This window comes from Dermacentor variabilis, chromosome 2 (assembly GCF_050947875.1).
Source record: "Dermacentor variabilis isolate Ectoservices chromosome 2, ASM5094787v1, whole genome shotgun sequence".
NCBI lineage: Eukaryota > Metazoa > Arthropoda > Arachnida > Ixodida > Ixodidae > Dermacentor > Dermacentor variabilis.
The window spans coordinates 209557107-209578490 of record NC_134569.1 but is presented as its reverse complement, the minus strand read 5'-3'; the positions used below and the strand labels follow the sequence as shown (position 1 = coordinate 209578490).

Sequence of the window (21384 nt, the reverse complement as noted above, 5' to 3'; positions counted from 1 at the left end):
CTATGAACACATGCCGTTCGGGGCAGAGAGCTTTATGTTACGCGCAGCGACTGCTGAAAAGGTATGGTGCTCTACTTTCGCAAAAGAAATGTAGCTATTTCTAAAGCGGTACAGGTGCAATATTTGCAGTATTGCGATAATGCGCTCTCTCAACCTCTGTAGCAGGCTATGTGCGCGCGAGCGTTGTTAGCTGTTCTGCATTGGGCTGAAGATACGTGAATTCATGTTTTAATTGTGTATGGAGTCCTTACGGTAGAAAGTTCCTTGTTTCTTAGCATTTATAACAGTGCTTCCTTAACCGAAAAAAAATACGCATTATATGAAGGAACGCACCATCACCATTATAGACCTTTGCAGGCTCCAGTGTTGTTTATACGAAGGAACGTAGCATCTACGTACAATAGCTTTGAAGCCTCCAGCATTGCTTACCTTCTGTCTGTTATTCTACGTATTGCAGAAATCTCCAGCATTTCATCAAAATACACTGTACAGCCAAAGGACATCATGCATACTCAAGGGCAAAATTCCAAGTATCAGAAGACGATTGCAAGGCTTCGAAGACAGCAGGTGAAGACCACCAACACAAAGTGCCTAATTGCAGCTGTTTAATGACGGACGCACTGGCTTACACATTCCAGATGATATGTTGGTGCGTGCTCAATTATTTTTGCAGCCATTTCATTTCGGCACGCTACCATTCACATAATTTTGGTGCCCTAATTCACCCTCCTTCGCAGAAGTACAAGAAAAAACGTCATATTTTTTTTCCTCCTAAAACAATCCCATTTTGAGCAAATTAATTGCTGTCGTGTATGTGCAGTTTTTTTTATCATTATCTGGATAGTTGCAACACGTCTTCTATGTGTTTTACATGTGCAAAGTTATTGCCATCACGCCATTAATTTCCCACTATTGTCCATTATACGGGTGTCACACGACCACTTTCAATCGCGATCAAGTCCGATCCAGATTGAAATTCTCGACTGCTATTGATTCCATCGTGCAGCTTGCGCAAAAGAACCAATCGCGACCGACCAATTCAAATCGGATTGGGCTTGATCGCGTTTTAAAGTGCGCCGTGTGACACCCGTATTAGTTCCATTTCGCTGTTTCTTCCCGTTTTCATGTATCTGCCCCTCACAATCTTGCTGCAATAAATTGTTGTCGGCTATTTTCGTGTTCTTCACTGTGCAGCAAGTTGATTTATATTTAATAAGGAACACGGCACATTTATTTACGATACGCCTTTTATCGTGAGTTACTAGACGTATAATATCATAAGCGACAAAGTTCTACTTCCTCAACAGTTGGCATGATTGTTGCGCTAAGTTAGAGCTTGAAACAGCAAATATGAATTAAATTAAACTAACATGAGTGAAACACCTTTGTGCGCTCGTCGTCAACACATATAAACATCGGCACAAGCGCCTGCAAGAAATCATTCGATTTAAGCAACAACATGGGTTACGCAAAAAAAAAAAAAGAAACTGAAATTAGGGTCTCCGAGATTCGGCGGTGTGTGCGACTATCTTGGAGGCTGACGCGTTTCGCCGATTCCGCTAGGTGCGCTGAAACCAAAGTCGGCGGCAGGCGCCTATGGAAGTGTCCACTCTTTACGCTTACTATGTTACTCTATGGTGGGTATCTGTACACTCTTAAGCAAAATCACATCCTTTTGCCACAAAACAATAATCGTCGTCTGTCTTGTCCGCATTTCCTTCCTTTAACGTGACGAGCCCGGTACTTTCCAGTAACGAACGGCATGCGCGTTATCAGCGTGTCATGCTATCAGCATGTCATAGCATTCCCGACAGCAAAGTAGTGGGCACGGCGTTTTCAAGAAAGGAAATGCAAGCAAGGCAGATCACGATTATCGTTGTGTGGCAGAGATACACCCCAAAGGGTGTAACTTTGCCCAAGAGTGTAGCGTCTTCAGTTTCAACGAGTAGCGATCTACCATGAAACTCTCGATCCATTTGCCGTGCTCTTTCGCCACATCGATGTTAAAGTCACCACACACGAGGATCGGCGTACAATGTGGCGTTAAGGTAATCATCGTTTCTGCCAGGAACGTTTCTGTGTCGTAACGAGACGAGTTCGATCTGATGTACAGGCTGACGATGACAAGACCAGCAGGCATCTCGACTGCACAAGCGTCTCCCACATGGCTCCTGCATGCCGTTGCCGACACACGGGATCTGCCTGAAGGGCACGATCGCGCTCGCGCTTACGTTCGCGTACGGCAGCTTCTTAGGCCGTGCCCTGCACCCGCAGCCTACCCATGGTGGCGGCCGGGAATGCATTGCGTGACGCGCGTAATACAATGCAGATATACACAGTTCGTCTGGATAGCGCGGTGTTCAGCCATCTTTATTTAAGAAAGGGGCTTTGATTTTTTTTCCCGGATCCTAAGACGAGCCCGTGTTCACGCGCGTTTGCTGTCTCCGACAAGCAAGGAAGCTCAGTTAATCGCGACAGGGGTCCTGTCATGCCTACACTGTAAAAACAGTTGCACCCTTTGGAGTGTATATTTGCCACAGAACAATAATCGTCATCTGTTTTGCCCGCATTTCCTTTCTTTAACGCTGCCAGTCCGGTATTTCCAAGTCGGGAACGGCATGCGCGTTATCAGCATGACAGAGCATTCTCGACGGGAAAGTCACGAGAGCAGCGTATTCAAGAAAGGAAATGCGGGCTAGACAGATGGTCAATTTTGCATTTAAATTCGTTGTGTAAGTAGTGTATGCCGCTTCGAGTAGACCGGCTCATAAACTAGAATCGAGCTACTATCTGCCCCAGGCAACCTTTAAATTTTGAAAGTGTTCGCTGAAACACCCTATATTATATATATATATATATATATATATATATATATATATATGTGTGTGTGTGTGTGTGTGTGTGTGTGTGTTTGTGTGTGTGTGTGGTGAAATTATGTATGATGCCTAAACATAGGACGTACGAATATTTTCACGTTAGGGGTAGCGGAGAAGGACTCTTTCTATCCATGACCTGATAATGCCATTCCATTCTCTTCATCCTTAAACAGGTGTCGTGACAGCATCCCGAAGCGCAGCACTGGCGAGCAAAATTTTACAGAATTGCGGGTTGAAATTTGCTCGTCGTTTCACCTTGTCTCCGCCCGCGATGATAAAGGTAACGTATATGACAGCAAAGAAGTTCATGGTTAGGGCAGGTTTGCCCCCGTATATACCCGCTTCCGCGTAATAACAGTTTACTTTGATAACAGACAGCGCCGTTTCGTTCTCTCTTCTTTCGTCCTTGTGCAGTTTTCGCGCTCTAAATTCAGGTATCAGCAGCAAGTGGTGTAAACGAACCTGGATCCTTTATTAGACTGTCTCATTGGGGTCTTTGGGAGTTTTTTCCCCCTCATTTATGCTTATATCTTTGGATGGCCACCTGTTTTTTGTTGCGAATCCAAGTGGACGTGACCGCGCATGTGTGCTAGGGGAAACGACGACTTCAGCGGCGCCGGCCTCGAAAGAACAAACCGGCTTACAGAGCGGTAGCGACAGCGAAGACACTCGTGTCTACTCGAGCTTACAGGGAGGATTTATCCTGTGACGATTATGAACTTGCGCGGAGTCACGCGGCTATGCGAAGAAGCACCAGCGCCACCCTGTTCTCAAGCACGTCGACTTTTCGACCTATGCGAAGTACTAAAACGAACACTCCTTTTACAGTGAAAGCTGTATATGACTAAACTTCGGCATTTTTTTTCAGCGTCCGGCAACAAAAACGGACTTAGCGATTTCTAGCAAACCCATACGGGTGCACTGCGGCGGCACAGATTTCAAAACGCACAACAGATTAGGATGCGCTTCCCGTAAACGATAATGTGACGTCAAGATTATCGCAGTACGCATGAGAGGTGTCGGCGCTAAAAACAGCTGCGTTATCGATGGGAGGAGGGGGGGGGGTACACGTATAGTTCGTACACCCGAAGAACAATATGGGTACGAGGAGCGCCGAAGGGAAAAGCAACGAGAAACGGCACCGGCGCGAAACGACCACCGACGAAGAACGTTCCCGCGATGCTGAACGAAAACGGCAATGGTGAGCCCGGGTACCTCGTAACGACTGACGACGCCAGACTCGTAACGCAAAAAAAAAAAAAAAAATGACAACCATTCCACTTTGTGAAGATGGAATGGCAGCGAAAGCACATTTATTTTCTTTTGAGAGCTTTGACTATCGTCAACTTTCGTCGCCATTCGTTCTTCACGGAGTGGAATGGCTGCCATATCTTTGTATCTTAACTATTAAGCGATAGCTTGAGACGACTCAACAGGCAATCTGGCTCGTTGTTTCAGGAAACTGCGGTACCAAGTCAAATTATACACACCAGAGTTAACCCCAGAAACATTTTCCTGGACGTTGCCGTTGGACATTAGGCTACGCGGTGCCCTTTGATCGAAGTTACTGACTTTGATCATAAGAAGGTTAGCTCGTGTATCACGGTGGGCAGTAGCTCTACCTCCAAGGCTATCTATGACACCATGACCAGCTCCGACTTGCCCACGATTCAGGCAGACCGAGTCACTCATGGTGTCGTGATCACCCATCTACACTGTAAAAATATTTCCTTAAAAAAAAACAAATTTTATGGCAACTGGTTTGCCAGAAAATTTTTGTAGCGGTGTGTTCTCTATTTTTTCTTTTTCTATTACTTAACAAGTTCTTTCTGTTTTATATCAAGATAAATTTTGTGTTTAAAGACAGTTATGTGTTTTGTATTACAGGAAAAGTTCTGTTTTCTGTTCAAAATTTTTCTGTCACTTCACATTTTTTTCTGTTACACTGTACAGAAGTGTGACGTGTAAAGACAATTTTTTATCGTGATGAATAACGGGCGAACCACGAACGTCGCTGAAGCCAACGCTTCAAAAGGGCATTTCTCTTCGTGAGGCAGTTGCCGCCCTAACGAAGAGAATTTTCTATGTAGAAACGTTGACTGCAGTCGATATTCCTTGTTCGACCGCGGTTTGTCACTTCTAGCCTCCATTTTCATGTGAACCTTTCTCATGTTTGAGTATTAGTATCGGGCGTCACATAATCCTTCTAACATAACAAATATCATGTAGATATTCAGCTGATCTGAAAACGAAAATGAGGCTCTGCGCTCAAAGCTGAAAATGTTCAACTGCAGCGCAAAAAGAGAAAGGTCACACGTAGCACTCGTGTGTGTCTCCGTTTTTACTTTACTCAGTTTTCTTGAGCTGCTGTTAAACGTGGTCAACACTTTTTCTCTCAGTGGCTGCAAGAAGTAATCTTGTAGAAGAAAGTAAATTTTTCTTTTATCTTACATCAAAACAATCCTGGACAGATAAATATGATAACAGGGATAATAATAGCACTGTTTATGCGCACTTGGTTCAGAAAACAGCCAGCATCGCTTTTCCTGTTTTAACAGCTTAAAAGTCAATTTCCCAGGCTATAGATGAGCTTCCGCTTGCCATGGATCGCACACATACATAGAGAAGGAAGAACAGAAAAAAGCGCATACATGCCCTTTCAAAGCAAGGCAAGCGAAGTAAATACGCACATCTTTGCGTGTAATACACACTGCTGGCCAAGTTACGGAACTCCCCCGACCCTGTCAGTAAATTTGTTTTGAATTAGTCACGGCAGGTATTCAAGCACAAGTTTGCGACATATCATGAAGATGTGTGTGCAGTGTGTATGAGGCATTATGGTAGGTGTGCATAATGCCACAGTGTCAAGATACTGTGAAGTGCACATTGAAGAGATGTGAGTACTTTCAAAATGCAGATACAATCGAATGCTTTTTGGATATAAGAAGAAACTGCTGTGCAAAGTCAGATATTTGTTTAACCATCGTAGCTGAGTCGCAAAATAGAGAGTGCTCTCACCGGAAAATTGTTTCACTCCAACGCTTGTTTTTTTTTTTCTATGAATGAATCCTGGTGTGTTACGTGTATGAACCATGCTATTATTATGAGGTCAGCCGTAGTAGGGACACCGGATTAATTTTGATCACTAGGAGATGTTTAGCGTGCCCCTAATGCACGAAACAGAGGCGTTTTTGCATTCCGCCATCAAAATTCAGCCGCCGCGGCTGGGATTCGATCCCGCGACCTCGTGCTTAGCAGAACAACATTACAGCCGCTTAGACACTGCGACAGGTGTTCTTTTTTTTTTCTCGATAAACCAAGGAACCAGATACTTTATTGACTCATGCGTGACAAAGAGCACGTGGCAGCACCAACACTGTGGTAAATGCTGCTACAACGAAGCAATCTACAGTTTGTGTCGTACAAAAATGGAAAAGTGTTTTATTTTAAAGCAAGAAAAACTGACAGGTAAATAGGCCACATGAAAACGAAACAGAAACAGCGCGAACTGCTTACTACAGTGAAAGAGAGCCAGCTTATACTAAACCATATTGGTGCGGGAAAAAAAACGTTGAAGTGGCCTCAGCATTAGGTTAATGAAGGCTTTTGCTTTAAAAGTCAATCATGAAGACACCTGATTACGGAGAAAACTTTTGGTGCAAGGCCGTGCTGTTTGCTTGGGCGCTGGATCCTGCTTCATCTCTCAAGGTGTCATGCTGTGATTGACCTAAAAACAACAGAGGTGATTTAATATACATATGGCAGTAGCATGATTGTACAGAACTCAGTGAAGCACAATGCATTTCTTTTGAAGAGTGGTCAACAAAGCTCTGCAGTGTGTGTGTATGTGACTACCGTGCGGGAGGCCACTTCCAGATCATGTTTATTCAAGCCAGATGTAAATTTCGTTTCAGGTAACCACAGAATATTACTACGTGGCCAGTCAGTGGCACCGCATACACTTTGAAACAATCAGCACTCACCATGGGGCATATTGTACACGCCCTTCCTCACGCACACAACACATACGCACTCAGCACGCACGCAACATACACATGCACACGCACACAACACACGCACAACGCACACACAACTCCATGTTGGTGGTCGCTGTTTGCTTCAAAAATGTAGAAGCCTATACAGAACATTGCACTGACAAGCTTCATTTTATTATTGCGAATATGCACAAGCTAGAGGATCTGAGAACCTCAGGTAACTCGGGTGTCTGTGGTTTCCTTTTTAAGTACACTTAAGTATATAAAAAGCGACAGATTCAGAACGACTATTGCTTCCTTTTAAAGGAACAGTCAATGAAGACAAAGAAAAAAGAGATCTCAGGCTGGTCTCCACCGGTTCACCTACAAGTGTAATTACCCTCCTACCACTGTCTTGGTGGATTTGTTGGTTGTTTTGCGCGTGTCACCTATTCATAACAATATTGATACATGCATATTGCCTGTTTCTTGTGGACGATGCACGCGGGCGCCCCGACGAAGACGACGAACGCTTTCTGGCTCTCGAGCTGTCGGCTGAACTGGCCAGCGCTGCAGTTATCCTTTCTAATTATGCTTTGTAAATACTCTCCACTTATGAATCCTTCGTTCACGTAACATTTTGGTGGAGGGTGTGGCTCCCCGTCCTCGCCACGGAGCTGCGTAGCAGCCGCACCGTCCTACTTTCAGCCATGGCTCCCAGTGACGACACCTCGTCTGCTTCTACTCCTGCGACCCCGTCAACAACATACGTCACGGTTACCAATCCCCGCGATCCTGGCATTTTCTCCGGCCAAGATAATGTCGACGTTGAGGACTGGTTCATCCTCTATCAGCGTGTTAGCCGACACAACCGCTGGGACCCTACCATTATGCTAGCGAATGTCCTTTTCTACTTGGCCGGAAGTCCTCGTGTCTGGTTGCGGACACACGAGGACGAGATCTCTAGCTGGGATGCTTACAAGGAGAAGCTCAGCGAACTTTTTGGAAATCCAACCGGTCGGCAGCTGGCTGCTACATAAGAGCTTGGTACCCAAGTTCAATCTTCTACTGAATCATATGTCTCGTACATATAAGACGAGCTCGCTCTTTGCCAGAAAGTCTACGAGAAAACGGCCGAGGTTGACAAAGTCGTCCACGTACTCAAAGGTATCGTGGACGACGCGCGCAACTTGTTGGCCTTCAACTTTGTGTCCACCATCGACGTCATTGTCAAAGAATGCGGCCGCTTCGAGCTCGCCAAAAGCCGCCGCGTCATTCCACAATTTTCCTGGCTCCCTAACACGGCTTCGACGTTGTCTTGCGTCGATCTTCCCGCTTCAGCGCCCTCAAGTGAGCACGTCACACGTATTGTTCGCGCGAGCTCGAGGCTGCAAGTCCTGCGCCGTTCCATCCACGCCCACTTGACCCCACCATTGACCAACCAGCTCCAGCGATCTGTCTCATTCAGGCAGTTGTGCGGCAAGAAATTGCAAACCTTGGTTTTCCTGCTTCCTGCTCCATCTCCGGACCTTACGCCCGACCGGTGCCGACAGCCACACCTCACAGCGATCTGTATTCCCCTTCTAGGTACCGCAACCCTGCTGAGTGGAGAACTCCAGACGACAAGCCCATTTGCTTCCGTTGCCTCCGCATTGGCCACGTCGCTCGCCACTGCCGCACCTCCTGGACGTCACCGTATTCGAGCTCCTTTTCCCCGTCTCCTGGCCCATATGCCGACCCGCGCCGTTACTTGCTTCGTCGTATGCCTTTTACCTATCACCTATCCGTCGATGACAGTCGTCCTGCTCGCTCGCCGTCTCCTCAGCGCCATCAGTCCCCGTCGCGCCAACCACGCGGCTATTCGTCTCCGACCAATTATGGACCCTCGGGGACGGAAGACTAGTCCATGCAGCTCCTAGGGGTAGTGCTGCATTATCGTCGCGTCGAAATCTCCCAACGAACCAGAACTTCCTTTATGTTCACGTCGACGGTGTCCCTTCGACGGCGTTAATAGGTACTAAAGCCCCGGTTTCCATAATGAGTTGTAACCTCCGTCGTTGGCTGAGGAAGATTCTCACGCCTGCTACTACACGAGCTGTACGCGTGGCCGATGACAGCACTGTTGACGTCACTGGAATGTGCACCTCCCGTGTAAGTATCGCCGACCGCCACGTTCCTGTTATTTTCACAGCGCTGACCAATTGTCTCTATGACCTAATCCTCGCAACGACTTTCTCACGGCGCATTCAGCTTTGATGGACTGTTCTGCCGGTACCCTTTGCCTCGAACTTCCTCTACTCGCGCATATTCGCGCCGAACTGCCGAACGACTTTAGTACGACCGCCTTCGTCCGCCTGCCGCCTAAAGCCTTGACTTTCGTCGATTTGCTATCATGTTTTCTGTGCCCGATGGTGAATAGGTTGCCACACCTGTTCCTGATGTTCTTTTGATGCGCAGTATCACTGTGCCCCACTCCGTCGTCACCATCGCCGATAACCGGACATGCCTCCCCGTCGTCAATTTTGACCTCACAAAGGAAGTTCTACTCAATACATATCGGTTGCAACGCTGTGTGCTATAGGGGATGACCACGTCACGACGTTTTTAGTAGACGCCTGCTCAGAGTCTTCACCATGTACGCAGAATGTTATTTGCCCTGACGCAACATTTTGTCACATGATTGCTGCGGACCTATTACCTGAACAAGCAGCAGCTCTGTGTCGCCTTTTGGTTTCCTACCACATTTTCGACCTCAACAATCGCCAATTGGGCCAGACTTCAATTGTTAACCATCACATAAATACTGGTGATGCCAATCCTATTCATCGCCGGCCATACCGAGTTTCTGCTTCAGAGCGTAAGGTTATTCAAGATGAAGTGAACCAGATGCTTGCCAAAGGCATTGCTGAACCTTTGTCGAACCCTTCGGCGTCGCCCGTGGTGCTTGTTAAAAAAGAAAGATGGCACATGGCGTTTCTGGGTAGATTATCGCCATCTAAACCGCATTACCAAGAAAGACGTCAGCCCCCTGCCTAGCACTGACGACGCCTTCAATTGCCTCCACAGTGATAACTACTTTCATCAATAGACCTTCGGTCTGTTTACTGGCAAATTTCTGTGGAGAAAAAAGACCAAGATAAGAGCGAGTTCGTCACCCCTTGGTCTATATCAATTCAAGGTTATACCATACAGTCTATGCAACGCCCCAGCAACGTTCGAACGTATGACGGACTCTTTGCTTCAAGTGTTCAAATGGCCAACATACCTCTGGTACCTAGCGACATTCTCGTATATTCGCCTACATTTGAGACACACCTTGAGCGCTTATCAGCTGTTCTTCGAGTCTTGCGCGAGGCTGGGCTCCAACTGAATTCATCGAGGTGTCACTTCGGTCGTCGGCAAATTACAGTGCTGGGCCACCTCGTCGATGCTTGCGGTATTCAACGAGACCCGGAGAAAATTCTTGCTGTCACGTCTTTTCTTGTACCTCAGTCTGTCAGAGACGTCCGAAGTTTTGTAGGACTCTGCTCCTACTTCCGACGCTTCGTTAAAGACTTTGTAGCGGTGCCCGACCACTTACTGAACTTCTGAAGGACGCGCCGTTTACGTGGGGCGCCGCTCAAACTGCCGCATTCGCCCACCTCACCAACATTCTCACCACGCCACCTATACTGGCCCACTTTGACCCGTCCTTTCCTACAGAGGTGCGTACCGATGCCAGTGGTCACGGTATCGGACCCGTCTTAGCCCAGCGCTAACAAGGTCAAGTTCGTGTTAGCGCCTACGCTAGCCGCCTCCTCACAGCAGCGGACCGCAACTATTATGTTACAGATCGTGAATGTCTGGCTGTCGTCTGGGCGGTTTCGAAATTCTGCCCGTACTTGTATGGCACCCACTTCTCTGTAACGAAGGAGAAACCACGCACTCTGTAACCACGCACATGTAACCACGCACATGTAACCACGCACATGTAACCACGCACTCTGCTGGGTTTCCTCACTCAAGGATCCTACCGGCCGGCTTGGTCGCTGTGCTCTGCGGCTGCAAGAATATTCCTATGCAGTACGACTCGGAACCGAACATAAGAAGCGAGTAGTGTAGCCATGGTGCAGGCGTTCGCAAACGTCTATCAAAGCTCCGTAAGTAACTCTGATACGTGATACCTTCGCTCTATTCGAGCAGTAGCAGTTCTTAAGGCTTTAATTTTCGGGTGAATAAAGTTTACTCACTTTTATGTAACGTAATTAGTAATGGCTTAACGGGCATCGATTAATGGTGCGCGTGGTTTGCAGTTGCTGTTTATGCGGTGTCGCTATTGCGTAGCGTATTAGCAGAATGGTTAGAGCGGCTCGTGCGAATACACTGTCCTTACCTATGTGGCGTTTGCGCGCCTGTAATAACAAAGCCGCTGGCGTCTGATATCCATGTAACACGACTTGCTGCATGGTACTATGAAGGGTACCGAACAAAAATTCGTGTTCAGTTACGGTTCCCACACTTCCGTACGGTTAAGGCGAACGCTCCGAAATGAAAATTGTAACGGTTGAAACTGGTTCCGGAAGTTCTGTACTGATTCATTTGTGTTCGAAGAAAAAAAAACATGCGCGTATCCGGCTTCTTCAAAAACATGCGGCACATTTTAAAGAAATAAGTTTGGTTGAGTATTTTGTATAGCTATAGCGGCTATATAAAGACAGCCAAGACATCGCAATAAATATATAATATATAATAAAGACAGCCAAGACATCGCAAGGTGGTCTGTGACAACGTCCAAGGCACGGCCATATAGATAAGGACAAAACTTGCCTAGCGCCCAAACTATTGCCAACCGTTCTTTCTCGGTAACACTGTAGTTTGGTTATGCTTTCGTGAGCGTTCGAGTGGCATATGCGACGACATAGTTGGAAAACCAGCTTCCCATGGTGCAAGAACAGTAGCAAGACCGACACCGCTGGAATCCATGGGCACTTCACTTGCAACCATGGAGTCGCAATGTCGCAGTATTGGGGAGAAGTTAGGAGACGGCGGATAATGGAGAACGGGGGTATCACTCTGAAGACCACGACCATAGCTCGCTGGCGCTGCGAAGGAGTTGTGTCAGAGGTGACATGATAGACACGAAATTACGAACAAACCGGTAAAAGTAGGAGCAGAGCCCTTATATTTGATCGTCATCCGGTTAGGAAAGTCGGCGACAGCATGGACTTTAGCGAGGTCGGGAAGTATGCCGTCCTTGGACACAACGTGGCCGAGAATCATCAGCTGCCGCGCAGCGAAGCGGTATTTCTTGAGATTGAGTTGCAGCGCAGCATCCTTTAGACATATCGGGACGTATTTGAGGCGCTTCAGGTGCGTTGCAAAATCGGGAGCAAGGACGACTATGTCGTTCAAGTAGCAGAGACATATGTGGTACTTTAAGCCACGCTGCACTTAGACCATCATGCGCTCGAAGGTAGCGGGCGCATTGCAAAGGCCACAGGGCATGACATTGAATTCGTATAACCGGTCAGGTTCAATGATGGAAGCCCTGGGACGATCAACGTCTGCGACGGATCACTGCCCACACCCGGAGCGCATATCTAAAGACCAAAATTACTCGGCGCCTTGTCAGCAAATAAGGAGACCGTCGATACGTCTTCTGCAGTGATCGTGTTAAAGCGCCGGTAATTCATGCAGAAGTGGGCGGAACCACCTCTTCTTTATTAACAAAAACTACGGGAGAAGCCCATGGTCTATATGACGGACGGATTATGCCTCACCGTAGCATGTCGTCGACATGATTTGTAATAATGGGGCATTATTCGGCGGAAACACGGTACGGTCGTTGACCCAGCGCTGAGCTACAGCCAGTGTCGGTGTAGTAAAGAGCAGTTGAGATGCAGCCAAGACCAGTCTGAGCAACGTCGAAATATTTGCTGAACTAGCACATCAGCTGGAGAAGCTTAGATCGTTGAGGAGCAGCGAGTCCATTGGCGATAGATGAACCGATCGCCGGAAAAGTTAAGGCCACTCAGCGCATCGAGGTCGGTAGACGACTCACGGGGGACGTTTAAGATGTCCCAGGAATCAACGGGTTGCACGCATGCAAGACATTCACCCCGAATCAGCTTGATGGGAAACGGAAGGGGACTGGGAACAAAGATGGTACAGGAACTGGTGAAAATGTCGACGGTCGCATGAGGCCAAAAAAGAGCCTTCCGAGTCAGAAAGAAGTTTGGCGCCTCAAAGAATACAATTTCGTCGGAAAGGTCGCTGCAGAGTACGGGTGCAAGAACTGACGTGGTCGGAGAAATATGTATGATTTTGTTGACGCAGAATTTGCCTAAAGACTGATTAATGTTGTTGATGGACTCATCATATAGCGGAAGAGCCCAAGTTCAGCGCAGCCGCAGTCGATAAAGGCGTTGTTACAAGAGAGAAAATCTCAGACAAGTGTGATGTCGTGAGAGCAGGCTACAAGGACGATGAAGTCAACGATGAGGGGAACTCATTAAATAATGACACTGGCAGTACAAGCGGCTAGAGGCTACGCCCCAAAATACGCCACTTTCTAGGAGCGTACTCCAAGTAGTTGCGTTAAGAACAGAAACGACAGCACCTGTGTCTGCAAAAGCACATGTGCGAACAACACCTTCCACAGAAACTTCGATAACGTTTGACACAAGAAGGATACATCGAAGTAATTTTATGTTTCTTCGCATAGAACACACACACGCCTGATCCACAATTCCCTACTGAGAGAACAAAAACCTGACTGTGAACAATGCGAAGAACCTATTATCGTGAATCACATTTCAATAACATGTGCAACTTTCGAGAGGGAGAGACAGATTTATTTTCACGAACACTACAAAAACGCTAAAACCTTTCCATCCACATTTAATTTTATGAGAGCATGCACTAGTTTCCCAAGAAGACGTCTTTAGGTTTTCTGAGACAACAATCCTTTTAAATAAACCGTAAAGGATGGTTTTGTTCCTTTCATCCCGTTAATTTTTTATTTTCACTGAACACTTCCTTGTGGCTGGCGCATCTTAGCCTTCGGCTTAGCCATTTTAGCCATCTTAACCCAAACACAAAAGAAGGCTATTGGATGAGGGCCGTGGATCCGGAAAGGTCCGCAGCGAACAGCACTGGTTGAAGTCGGGCACTGTCTGAAAACCTGCGTTACCGGTGCTGTTAGCGCCTGGGCTGTCGTTTTCCACATTACGCTGTGTGCATAGCCACACATCGATTCGAAAGGCGAGCGTCAATGGCGCTGCAGATATTTCTGGCTAAGAGCAATATTTTCCGAAAACATTCAGTTGACTTTCTTCGATTCTATGCATTGAATCATGTACCTTCGTGTTAGCTCATTTCGTGTTTTCCTATGCACCCTTTCTTTTGCGTAATTGTGTGACTGGACTTTACGCTGAACTTATCGCGCATATGTGAGTGGACTTTCTGTTTTCTGTCTTCACAATGTGAGATGGTTTAAGACTGAATGCTTGAATTATTTATAATAGCTGACTTTAAGTTCGAGTATTATTTCATTAGTCTTCTCATGTCTGTGGCCTTCATTACTTGGATTTCTACGAGAGAAAGAGTAGCCGGCGCCAAAAAAGGCATGAACACCTCCTTAGCATCACATAATTAGGAAAAGTGTTAAAAGTGCAACAGAGTGCTATATAGGGCTTAAAATACCTGCTGTTAAATACCCGCCTGGAGGAGCGCAATTTCGCGCTCGCTGCAGCCTCCGAAAAGTTGTAATGGTTTGTAGCGAGAGCTCGGCTCAATTTCTCAATTACAATGAGCGCCCTGACACTAAAGGATTAAAATTTAATCAATAATGTGTTTGTTAATTAGACGCTCATTACGTCTTATAAACCGTCACCCCTTGGTCGCCACCGCTGACGGCATGTCTCCGAAGGAACCGTACTGTTATTTTTACATGTTACTTAAAGAATTCGTAGAACGCGCTGTATAGCACTTGCAAGCCTTCCATTAGGAACCCCTGCCGTGAATTAAGTCACCTATTAGCATGTGTACCGCGGCGTCTGAACCCATAGACTTACCCATAGTGTGTTTTCCATCACCGATTATATATTAACCTAATGTTCTCTCTTTAGTGTTTCGAAAATTGAGCACTCTGTAGAGTATGGTCAATAACTTGATGTGGCACATCTAGGTGGCTTGCGTTTTTGTCTCATAACAGGCAGTGGCCAGGCAACGAAGTTTATTCGCTGCGTACTCTCTATATTGGCATGAATTAGAAGAATTCCTTGTAAGGGTGTCTTAACGCAGGCAAACTGTACATGACAAAACATGTAGACATGTTTCCAGTTACATGTAACCATAAGACGCTCGCCATTCCTTCCACCAGTTTGACAGCTATATTCGAGGCGCGGTAAGAATGCAAGTTTGAAAGTGCTCACTAAAGATAGTAATGTAGGGTATAGTACTATCGCAAACATTGTTTTTATGACTGATCTATGTTTGCTACCTCTCCTATTCGTCGTCTATCATGGAGGACAAATTTTCTATTGTTGAAACCAGGAGTTTAGCACCACAGCACAACTTGGGCGGTGGTGCCTATTGTAGACAAGAACCATTTCATTTCTGCTTCTCAACGCCGCTCCCTATTGAAAGCGAATGTGCTTGAAATGTTTTTTCTCAGAGGATCATCCACAACGCGCTACATGAGCATAGCTGATTCTGGATAACCCAGCCATTGCCAATATTACATTATGCGTTTTTGTTTGAAAATCAAGCGGCCCCTGCACAACAATAACCTTGTTCACTCAAGTTCGATACTAGAAATGTCAACATATCTTTGCTGTTCTTGCTTTCTAGAGCTGAATAGAGAGTTACATTACCAGAAAGAGCCCTTATAATGTACTTTCTCAAGCTCTCAGACATGCACTTACATTCCGAAGAAATTGGCTGCACAAATTTTAACGACTTGAGGACGATAACAACAACGGATATAATTCATTCACCATTTTTGCGCGTATACTTAGCACGTGGCGCGTTGAAGTATTAATAGACCTTAGCACTCTAGGGGGCCCGAGGTGGCAGTTCATTGCTTATATTATTCGTATGTTTCAGATTGCTGAGAAGTTGTGCCTGGGATACAGACTTTGCTACGCTTACGTAAATCCCGGGGTCCAAAAGGTAACTAAAGATTTGACATACGAAAACGACATTGGTACCCTTGGTAGATTGTACGAAAACGTATAGTAACATGATGAAAGCAACAATCATGACAAGTGAAGTTTTGCTGTTCGTAAAGGTCGCCAGCGGTCTTCAGCAAACTTCGCAATATTTCAGACGAGGGTGTTGTTTTCCTCTGTGTGTACGATAATTTGCCTTAGCTGTGATATGTATCATAGTTGAGATTATCACATTTCCGCTTCCGCGGTAGGAGCACTCGTACCGTAACATTGTCTTCCTTTCTACGAAGAAACACTCGCGTTAGCATACGACACGCAAGCGTGCAGAAAGTAATTTAACAGGCGCGATAACGAGAGATAAATATCCAATAGACAATAACTTATGTACACGCGTCAATACAAACGAATAATAAAAGAACTGTAGATACATATTTCATTTTTGCTGTAGTAAGGAGTGTTGCGGGTGTGATAGAACGTTATTATATAAGAGACACTTGTGGCAAAATGTTTGAAGATGGATTGCCACTTAAGACAATTTATAGCCACTAAAGGACGGCTTGTCGCTTATTGCAAATCTAACTTTAGAAAGTTCCTTTCAGTTGCCTCTCTATCCTATTTAAGATTCAATGTGGTGATGAAATGTTCGAATTTTCTACAGAACACAAAGGACATCAAAGAGCGTCTACGAAGTTGCATCTTTAAAGGCGCCAGGTTTCTGTTCGCTCAAAACTCTGTAAGTACCGTCCCGTCTCGGCTGTTTCAAAACTATCAAGCTTCTCTGAAAAAATCTTCCGTTTCCTTCCACCAAAGCCCCTTTCGTGTACAGTAGAGTTTCATGGGGTAGCAGGCACGAACAAATTGACGACAGTTATTCACGCTTAATACTTTTTCATGCTGACGTTCAAACACTGTTCCAGACACACTGAATGCCTATCTCCTGCTGGATTTCTGCGACCTCGATGAGGATCGCCAGGGGGCGCCGAGAAGTGCGGACGCGCAAACATCGGTTCCCGTTTCCTCAAATGTTTTCGATGGTACAGCCCGCGAAAACGCTTGAACACTGTGCATCATTCGACGCAGTTTGTTGCGGGGATCAAGCCGATACCGGATTTATATCGGTAGGTGCTTTTCTGGAACTTTTATACGACCTTGAACTTTTCGCCACGCCGGGCGGAGCTAACCCTAACGGGTTAACGCTGGTGAGGAGTACGGGCTAGGCCTTGGCCTAACTCCGGGGTGGTGGGGCATCATGCCCGAAGTCGAGATGGTGGAGGGGGCACAAATCACATCCGAAGAAGCAAGGTGCCCCGGCTGGACCACGGCAACGGGCAAGACTAAGAAGGCAAGGCAAGTCGACACTGAGCCCGGTAAAGCAGGGAAGCGGGACGGCCGCCCAGCGGAACGCGCTGAAGAAGCTAGCCGCAGCCTCAAGGCTCCCGAGACTGCCACGGGACCATATTCGAGTCATCGTTAGGCCAAGGGGTGGCCTCGACGTGAACAAGATCAGCACTATTAGAGTGGCACAGGCGCTGGCTATGGCGGCGGCGCTTTCACCCAACGAGGTTGGCGAAGACATCGTCTGCCCAAAGAACGTGCAAAACATCTACGTCGTCTCAACACCAGAAGAAAGGAACGCGCGTGCTTACGCGATGGTTCAACAGATACACCTGCGCGAAGGGGTCTTTGAAGTGGCCGCGTACATGGCCGCCTCGGACAATACATGCAAGGGTGTTGTGAGAGGAGTCGACGTTGAGTTCAACGACGCTCAGGTCCGCGCAATGATCGTACACCGCCGGTGCCCCACCGCGTTGGAGATGCGTCGCATCAAGACCGCCACTACGGTTATCGTCCTGTTCGACGGACTGAGGGTGCCGAACTTTGTCATGTGTGGAGCGGGCATGCTGCCCTGCTCTCTATACAGAAGGCAAGTTGATGTGTGCTACGGTTGTGGGGAACCGGGCCACAGGGCCGTTGTATGTCCGACCCCGAGCGTGAAGAAGTGCAGGGGATGCGGAGCTGCGTCCCCCACTGAAGGCCACCAGTGTGAGGCGAAATACGGCATATGCGGAGGCCCTCACGCAACGGCTGATCGTAAGTGCGAGCAACGCTTCCAAACGCCGTATGTCGTCAGGCAGAGACGCCGAAGGCGCCGGCGGCAGAAAACTGGAGACGCCAAGAAGGGCGGCAACGCGGCACGCGAGATGAGCCAGACACTGACGTCAGCACTACGGAAGAGGAGCTCTTCGAGGGGGCGCTCCCGCTTGCGCAGTCTTTCCCGATCTAGAACGCGCTCCCGCTCACATGAGCGCTCCATGCAACGAGGGCGCTCTCAATCTAGGGGCCGCTCCAAGTCCAACGTGCGCATCGCAGGAGGTCCCACCTGGGCCGACAAGGTGAAACAGACGAAGCAGACGGGCCGGACGCAACACGCCGCCGCACAGGAGAGCGAGCGGGCGCATGATCCCAGGATCGCACAGTTGATTAACGAAAACGCCAGTCTCAAGGAGGAAATCCGGAAAATGAAGGCCGACTTTGAGGCCTTCCGAAACGCCAGCGCCGTTCAAGCGGCCGCGCCAAAGCAAACGTCTACGGAAGAAGGGGCCACAGCAAGAGTGGTCAAGCGCAGAGTCACCTCCTCCCAGGGTACTGTTGAGGATGTGAGCACGGCGGAGGCTGCCATGCAGAGGTCCTTGGACCGCATGCAAAAATCCTTTGCCGAGCTGGTACAGAGTAACCAGGCGCTTCTACTCAGAGTGCAACTGCTTGAGAACGAGCTTGCCAAGCGATGTGACGTACACTGCGGCGACGCCGCCAGGCCGGAGGCGGTGTCCAGTGAAATGCTACAAGACAACCAGCAGTCGTGGGCTGACGAGCAATATGGCATCTCAGCCCAGCTCCAGTCCAACATGCCCAACCATAGCCAGACCGGATAGTAAGCTCATCGTCTGGCAGTCGAACTGCGCCAGCTTCCGGAGGCGCAAGCCTCAACTGGTGCAGTTCATCAAGGCCCGGGAGCCGCAAGAGAGGCCCCGCGTGATTTTGCTACAGGAAACGGGAATGGAAACGATTTCCCTCCAGGGGTACCGAGCTGTCTCCTCGTTGGCGGAGAACGGGCTCAGCATCGCGATACTTATTGCAAATAAGTGCGCCTTCCAGGAGCACGATCTCCGTCTTGGCAACACCAAGCTGGAAGCGTTGCTCGTCGAGATCATACCAAACAGTTGGCTCAAGAACAGCGTCCACGTTATCAATGTGTCATCATCATCATCATCAGCAGCCTGGTTATGCCCACTGCAGGGCAAAGGCCTCTCCCATACTTCTCCAACTACCCCGGTCATGTGCTAATTGTGGCCATGTTGTCCCTGCAAACTTCTTAATTTCATCCGCCCACCTAACTTTCTGCCGCCCTCTGCTACGCTTTCCTTCCCTTGGAATCCATTCCGTAACTCTTAATGACCATCGGTTATCTTCCCTCCTCATTACGTGTCCTGCCCATGTCCATTTCTTTTTCTTCATTTCAACTAAGATATCATTAACTCGCGTTTGTTCCCTCACCCAATCTGCTCTTTTCTTATCCCTTAACGTAACACCTATCATTCTTCTTTCCATAGCTCGTTGCGTCGTCCTCAATTTGAGTAGAACCCTTTTCGTAAGCCTCCAGGTTTCTGCCCCGTAGGTGAGTACTGGTAAGACACAGCTATCATACACTTTTCTCTTGAGGGATAATGGCAACCTGCTGTTCATGATCTGAGAATGCCTGCCAAACGCACCCCATCCCATTCTTATTCTTCTGATTATTTCAGTCTCATGATCCGGATCCGCAGTCACTACCTGTCCTAAGTAGATGTATTCCCTTACCACATCCAATGCCTCACTACCTATTGAAAACTGCTGTTCCCTTCCGAGACTGTTAAACATTACTTTAGTTTTCTGCAGATTAATTTTTAGACCCACCCTTCGGCTTTGCCTCTCTAGGTCAGTGAGCATGCATTGCAGTTGGTCCCCTGAGTTACTGAGCAAGGCAATATCATCAGCGAATCGCAAGTTACTAAGGTATTCTCCATTAACTCTTATCCCCAATTCTTCCCAATCCAGGTCTCTGAATACCTCCTGTAAACACGCTGTGAATAGCATCGGAGATATCGTATCTCCCTGCCTGACGCCTTTCTTTATAGAGATTTTGTTGCTTTCTTTATGGAGGACTACGGTGGCTGTGGAGCCGCTATATATGTCTTTCAGTATTTTTACATATGGCTCGTCTACACCCTGATTCCGCAATGCCTCCATGACTGCTGAGGTTTCGACTGAATCAAACGCTTTCTCGTAATCAATGAAAGCTATATATAAAGGTTGGTTATATTCCGCACATTTTTCTATCACCTGATTGATAGTGTGAATATGGTCTATTGTTGAGTAGCCTTTACGGAATCCTGCCTGGTCCTTTGGTTGACGGAAGTCTAAGGTGTTCCTGATTTTATTTGCTATTACCTTAGTAAATACTTTGTAGGCAACGGACAGTAAACTGATCGGTCTATCATTTTTCAGGTCTTTGGCGTCCCCTTTCTTATGGATTAGGAGTATGTTAGCGTTTTTCCAAGATTCCGGTACGCTCGAAGTCATCATGTGTACTCATGATGTGTACTCAAGTCATCATCAAGTATCAATGTGTACTGCTCGCCTAGGGACAACCGGCAGACCTTCTACAGCCTAACAACCAAGGCATCGTCCAAGGCGAAGGAGACCCCGCTCGTTATGGCTGGAGATTTCAACGCGCCGCACGAAGCTTGGGGCTACGTGAGAAGCATTCCCAAAGGCTGCAGACTCCTGCAGGCAGCGAATGACAGCTCCCTAGAACTGATGACCGACCCCCATTACCCCACGCGCATGGGAAACTCGGTCTCGAGAGACACCACCCCAGACCTGGCCTTCGTCAAGAACGCGCCGGGAGCGGAGTGGCACAACTTACAAGAGATCCTGGGAAGTGACCACTACATCGTGGAAATCTCCCTACTGGTCAGCGCGGCCCCGCAGAGGGCCTTCGAAATAGTCGACTGGGACGCCTTCCGAAAGAGAAAGAAGGACGACCACGAAAAATACGAGTCGTTTGCGGACCTCGTAGCGCAGCTCAAGAAGGATGTAGCTGCGGTCACCAGGACCGTCGAAACGGGCCTCAAGCTTGATCGCATGGACGCTCGATTGGCGCACCTGCTCGAAGCCAAGAATTCCCTCACGGCCAGATGGAAGACGCAGAAACTGAATCGCAACCTTCGGAGGAGGATTGCCGCCCTCAACCGCGAGATCGAATGGCACTGCAAAGAGCTCGGCCAGCAGCAATAGAACGAAGTATGCGCGTCCGTCGACGGCCAGATGCGTGCAGGAGGC

General features: G+C 47.7%; 1 protein-coding gene across 2 annotated transcripts in view; it reads left to right on the top strand.

The window, feature by feature from the left end:
- The window catches only part of LOC142573071 (uncharacterized), a 100896-nt gene that overhangs the window by 19926 nt on the left and 59586 nt on the right, over positions 1-21384 (top strand). For both annotated transcript variants that reach the window (XM_075682586.1, XM_075682585.1), the window contains exons 2-4: positions 3050-3156; positions 15938-16003; positions 16661-16735. In XM_075682586.1, the coding sequence (XP_075538701.1) occupies positions 3050-3156; positions 15938-16003; positions 16661-16735 (248 nt within the window). The remainder of the gene's footprint in view (positions 1-3049; positions 3157-15937; positions 16004-16660; positions 16736-21384) is intronic.